Source organism: Pecten maximus, unplaced genomic scaffold (genome assembly GCF_902652985.1).
Source record: "Pecten maximus unplaced genomic scaffold, xPecMax1.1, whole genome shotgun sequence".
Taxonomy (NCBI): domain Eukaryota; kingdom Metazoa; phylum Mollusca; class Bivalvia; order Pectinida; family Pectinidae; genus Pecten; species Pecten maximus.
The window spans coordinates 1-6,663 of record NW_022979488.1 but is presented as its reverse complement, the minus strand read 5'-3'; the positions used below and the strand labels follow the sequence as shown (position 1 = coordinate 6,663).

Genomic DNA, 6,663 nt, shown 5'->3' with positions numbered 1-6,663 from the left:
CTGGCATATAAATACTGACATATATAAAGAGTACAGGCATATACATACTGACATATATAAAGAGTACAGGCATATAAATACTGACATATATAAAGAGTACAGTCATATAAATACTGACATATATAAAGAGTACAGTCACATAAATACTGACATATATAAAGAGTACAGTCACATAAATACTGACATATATAAAGAGTACTTCACATAAATACTGACATATATAAAGAGTACTTCACATAAATACTGACATATATAAAGAGTACAGTCACATAAATACTGACATATATAAAGAGTACAGGCATATAAATACTGACATATATAAAGAGTACAGACATATAAAGGAACTGATGAGATATCGATATACGTGTGGTGTTGTGACAGTTTTTGAGCTCACAATGATCACAATGCTAAGTACAACAATTAAAACCGGAGTTTAGCAATACTAAGGTGGACTTGTGAATAACTATGGGATATCGATGTATTTTATATATGAGATGTTGGGGAAACTGTCTATACACCGTACTGGTTTTCAGTTTTATTGAAATGTTTCTGTTGGATTTATTTTTAACAGTTATAATCCATTCCCAAGTTATCGTAACGACTGCCCGGACAGTTCCCTGGATATATATTTTAAAAACTTTACTTTAAATCGGCTTTTGTACGTAGAGATGATAATAATGATACTTACATGTATCTGGAAGAACTACGCTATGTATTGTACTTCTATACCGCGAGATTAAATTAGGAGAGAAGTGATACACTAGTGCGTATCATTGACAAAACATCAAACTGAATAAACATTTTACTAAATACAAATAAGTCCTTATAAGGAGTTGTGACGCTACATAACACTTCAATTCCGCTTCAACGAGCAACCGTTGAAGATCGTGATTTTTAAGCCAGAATTGAAATATCGCGTATACATGTATTACCATGAGTAATGTGTGCAGTCATGCAGCCTCTACGTTCATCACCTTTTAATATATGTACTCATAGACACCGGTTTGTAAGAATGTTTTGAGAGAGTTTTCTCTCTGATGATAATTTTATAAAATAGATTAAAGGTTGAATCCCGGAACATTTTGTCTGTACCTGTGCTTTAATATCTATTTATAATCCTGAGTAGTATTTTTCCACAATATTTAAATGCCAGACAATATAGCTCTCCCACTCCTGTACGAAAGTCCCTTTTTAACATTCACGTTTAAAGCAATACTAACGTCTAGGACGTCAGCGTAATCTCCACCCTTCACTGCCATCAGCTGATCGTCTCCACTCTGTCCCTAGTCTACAATCCTTGTTTATATTATCCTGTTTAAGATTACATAACAAGTTTGGCATATTATGTTTTCTGTTGTGCCTTTGTACCATTTCTATTTTCAACTGCCAGTACCTTTCAGTTTACCTGATTTCTGGCTTTACATTCTTTATATGTAGTCTCACGTTTAGTTTGTTGATTAGTTTCAAAATGTCTTCAGAGGCGGATTGACTTCTCCAGATATTGGTTGATATTTAGTTTAACGTTGGATATGTTTGTACGCGCTGCCTTCGGTAGTCCTTGTAACAGTTCCACACAGTAAAATAAACTAATTAAGAATTTGTATAACTTTAATACATTATTTTAAATAGTAAATATCAGAGACAGCAGGTCGAAAGGCATGCAATACTCGACTAGGGAAAACATAACCTGTGATTGACAGGTTGTGGGTAGAATCTGATAAATAGCTCAAGAGCGTAGGCCGCATGATGTCCTGAGTGATAGAACAGTGAAGGATCGCTCAAAGCTAAGCAGGTATTGCTATAGCCAAGCTAGGCAATGACAATAAAAGATAGGTTACTGGGAGGAGGAGCAATTATCAGGTACATTTATTGTCGCGCGTGCCTTGTTAATTATATGCAAAGATGCGGGGCGGAAGGAAAGTTGCTTTAACTTAAGTACACTTGATACTAGGTATTAGAGAGAGAGAGAGCTAAAGGTGATAACAGATATTAAAAGGAGAACGCTGAAGGAGAGGGAGCTCCCTTGGGGAGAACGCTGAAGGGGAGAGAGCTCCTTTGGGGAAAACGCTGAAGGGGAGGGAGCTCACTTGGGGAGAACGCTGATGGAGAAGGAGCTCCCTTGGGGAGAACACTGAAGGGGAGGGAGCTCCCTTAGGGATAACACTGAAGGAGAGGGAGTTCCCTTGGGGAGAACGCTGAAGTGGAGGGAGCTCCCTTGGGGAGAACGCTGAAGGGGAGGGAGCTCCCTTGGGGAGAACACTGAAGGGGAGGGAGCTCCCTTGGAGAGAACGCTGAAGGAGAGGAAGCTCCTTTGGGGTGAACGCTGAAGGGGAGGGAGCTCCCTCAGGGAGAACACTGAAGGGGAGGGAGCTCCCTTGGGGAGAACGCTGAAGGAGAGGAAGCTCCCTTGGGGAGAACGCTGAAGAAGAGGGAGCTCCTTTGGGGTGAACGCTGAAGGTGAGGGAGCTCCCTTGGGGAGAACACTGAAGGAGAGGGAGCTCCCTTGGGGAGAACGCTGAAGGAGAGGGAGCTCCCTTAGGGAGAACGCTGATGGAGAAGGAGCTCCCTTGGGGTGAACGCTGAAGTGGAGGGAGCTCCCTTGGGGAGAACGCTGAAGAAGAGGGAGCTCCTTTGGGGTGAACGCTGAAGGAGAGGGAGCTCCCTTGGGGAAAACGCTGAAGGAGAGGAAGCTGCTTTGGGGAGAACACTAAAGGGGAGGAAGCTTCCTCGGGAGGAACGCTGAAGGAGAGGGAGCTCCCTTGGGGAGAACACTGAAGGTGAGGGAGCTCCCCTGGATGGGGAAGGGAGAGCTCCCATGGGGGAGAACACGATGGGGAGAGGGAGAAGAGTGGACACGCGGAGGTGAGGGGAGAGGGAACAATGATCAGGGGAGACGGAGAAAGTTAAAGGAGTGGGGAAAGCAATCGGGAAGGATTGATAAACTGTACAAAACAGTAAACAAAACGCGAAGTAATTGACTTCTTTAAACCATGTGGTGGTGTTGTATTACATGTTTCTCATACCGTTATCGCGTAGAATGTTATGATATAAACTGCTTTTCTATTCTATTGATATTAATATTGCCGGACTAGATTCATGCTATTGTTAATCAATTTAGTAAAAAAAAACGTTAAAATGTTTGTTTTAAAACTTTACATTTAACCCTCCTCGCTTATTTAATGTGATAATCTTGTATTGTTGATGTTGTAGTATCTGATTCAGCTGAGATATTGTCAGATGATGTCAGGCATTAATCATGTCAATGTCATCACGAAATCCTTTGAACCAACCCTGTCACGTAACTTTATTAAGTGACCTTATATATGTGTCTGCCCCAAACAAAATACAAGTATTGATTGACAGCTACCATCCATGAAGCTTATAACCTGTATTGGGTTATCATGTATACATGTAATTAATGCTTTGTTAATCAATGAGATCCTAAGCATCGGACATCATGGATGTGTTCTTGGATAAAACCAAAAACAGCCAAAGACGAAATTGCAAAATAAATATCTATCTTGAGGACATTTTACATCTTCGGAATTTATAATCGGAAAATGCATAATGCATAAATAATTTTTGAGAAATCTACAGTTTGTTGTTAAGAATGATTTTCATTTAAACATTCAATATGTTTTGCCTTCTATGACGCAGCAGATTCATTACTAATTGCAATCTTTGACAATTAAAATCTGAGATAAATACATCATTGTAACTGTTTCGAAGATACTACAGTATATCAAATAAACATTGATAAATGATGAGAGAAAATACTTCTTTTCACGCATGGAAGGATTTAAAGATCGCATTATTGTGGAAATGTTGAGTAATTTAAAACATTTTATTACCGAGAATACAAAACACATAATATTACCGAGGCGTGGAGGGGTTTAAAACATTTTATTACCGAGAATACAAAACACATAATATTACCGAGGTGTGGAGGGGTTCAAAACACATAATATTTACGAAGTGTGGAGGGGTTCAAAACACATAATATTACCAAGGTGTGGAGGGGTTCAAACACGTAATATTAACGAGGTGTGGAGGGGTTCAAACACGTAATATTTACGAAGTGTGGAGGGGTTCAAAACACATAATATTACCAAGGTGTGGAGGGGTTCAAACACGTAATATTAACGAGGTGTGGAGGGGTTCAAAACACATAATATTTACGAAGTGTGGAGGGGTTCAAAATACATAATATTTACGAGGTGTGGAGGGGTTCAAAACACGTAATATTAACGAGGTATGCGGGGGGTGGGTTCACAACACTTTATATTACCGAAATGTGTAACCTCGAAGTAGACAGTTTATTAATGCACCTTTAACGAAATGCAAAGCAGCCTGGATTCAATCAATGATAATTATTAGAACTCATCAACGACACCATATCGATATAAAAATAGCATATACGGTGCCATAAGTTATACAAATATATGAACGATATTTTAAAAGCTCTCAAACATCTTGATGTCCGTTTATGCTATCATGCTTGTAAACTAAAAATCAATCACTGTCTGAACGAGAGCCAGAACCAGTTTGATACACGGAGTATCACTTTAACGATCTGAAATGATTGACAGTTTTGCTGCTGTGACTGTGATCCGTTGTATTTCGATATTCAAATGGGGTTATTCCCCTTTATACGAAGACCCGTGTCTTCATATTTGTCCAATTGCATATTATACAAATATAGCATGGGTATCTGTGTAATAGTCCTGAATATTTGACACGAGGTACTGGTAATCGGACGATTAACAGTACCGAGGCTCAACTATTCTGGACTATTGCACAGATACCCATGATATACTTGTTTTATTACATACATTTTGTAATCACTAAAACACAGTCATAATCACTGCCATCTCGGCTTTCCTGTCTGTCTAGAAGTCACCATGACTGTCGTCGGCAATGTTGACATCTGAGTGACTTAGACGCTTGAAAGGGTAGGACGAAATTCCGAAACGTCACAGGTGTTCAATAGTTCGACCATGATCAATTCCAAAGCGTCATATGTGTTCAATAGTTCGCACGTGACCGTGCAATAGTTCAAAATATAGCTTATGTTTATAGTTAAGGAAAATCAGATTATGTAATATAATGAAATATTAAAGCAAAAATCAGAGTTACAACTTCACCAAAAAAACATGGTTCTTCCAACACAATACGTAAGTACATCTATCTATATTATGGAACGGGTAAGGAATAGAGACAATCAGGGACTTGTTTCACATATATAGCCGTGGGTTTCCGAGGGATTAAGATCAACTAGTTTTCGTACGCCACCATCTTTCCAGAAGGCCAAGCGACCAGTATCTCCACTTGGTTGTCCTGGGTGAAACATGTTCATGTTGACCAGTTCTCCTGTTGACCATACCCGTTACTCTCCATCCGACGGCCGCGGGAACCCACCTACCCAAATAAGTCATTGTTCTGAAAAATGCAAAGGTCGAAGGTCCCGCTACAAAGCTTTCATTTTATTTTATAACGATTAGAAAATACGGACTTATAAAGACACACCAGCCTGAATCGTGTACTAAACTCCAGGTTAATACTAACATAACATTAACTACCTTTAATATCTGTCCACGAGTGATAGATCTCAGCAAGATACAGTTCTTAACATACATGTATTGAAGCTTTCTCGGGTTGATGCGATAACCGAATTATTCCTCAAACAACTCCAATACCAGATCCCTTACTTTATCAATATATAAATACCAGTCTTTACACTGGTTTATTTGAATTTTCCAGCCTTTACACAAGTTAATTTGAATGTTCCAGCCTTTACACAAGTTAATTTGAATTTCTCACACTTTCTATTTGAATACTTTATCCCGGTTATCCATTATATTATGCATTTGTTGTATATGAAATTAATTAGATATTTAATATGTAGATATCGTGCAAACCGTCATTTTTAATTTTCTGTCTGAAATAATGTTATATTAACACTCCCACCGATGCTACTACCATTAGTGACTATATATACTCCACGATACGCTAATTTCGATAGCTGGTTCGCAGATCGGAATATGCGCAACCCTTTATGTTGCTTTCTTTATTTTTTACCGTATAAATTATACATTTCATTTTACCTTTTGTATACCTCTTCATCAATTTGCTAATATTCATTAAATATATCGTCAACAAAAGAATACTAGTCTCTATCCATGGTATCTTCAGTAATATTGTCTTTATGCAGTGTATCTTTTTTTCCACATACTATTACAGCGTAACAGGTGGGGTTTGGTTTTACTTATGTATTTATAAAGTGTTAACAAGCTATTAAAACTCTTAGAAAAAGCTCAAAGATAAGTAATAAATTCAACCGTCTTTGTATATAATTTCATTAAAAGATTCAAACATATAAACGTCTATTGTCTACATTGGAAGCAGTCAACAGTATGCTGTTTAATATCAGGAAAATCTGTTTTTATATACAGTAACAATTCTTCTTCTAAGAATACGGCAATGCTAATGTTTTTACTTACATGTACGTAAATGCATTAATGCAGTTTGTACCCTGCGGAACTAATTAGTCTAATTATCAAACAATAGTCTAATTATAAAACAATAGTCTAATTATAAAACAATAGTCTAATTATAAAACAATAGTCTACTTATAAAATAATAGTCTAATTATAATACAAAAAG

The 6,663-nt window shown here is 37.8% G+C and overlaps 1 protein-coding gene across 1 annotated transcript; it reads right to left on the bottom strand.

Annotated features, from left to right (window-relative positions):
• Positions 1-1,970: 1,970 nt before the first annotated feature.
• On the bottom strand, positions 1,971-2,791 carry LOC117318730 (nascent polypeptide-associated complex subunit alpha, muscle-specific form-like; the record flags this gene model as incomplete). The annotated part of the gene is made up of 1 exon (XM_033873687.1): positions 1,971-2,791. A coding segment is annotated over one exon (821 nt), but the record flags the coding sequence as incomplete, so codon positions are not given.
• Between the last annotated feature and the right edge of the window lie 3,872 nt (positions 2,792-6,663).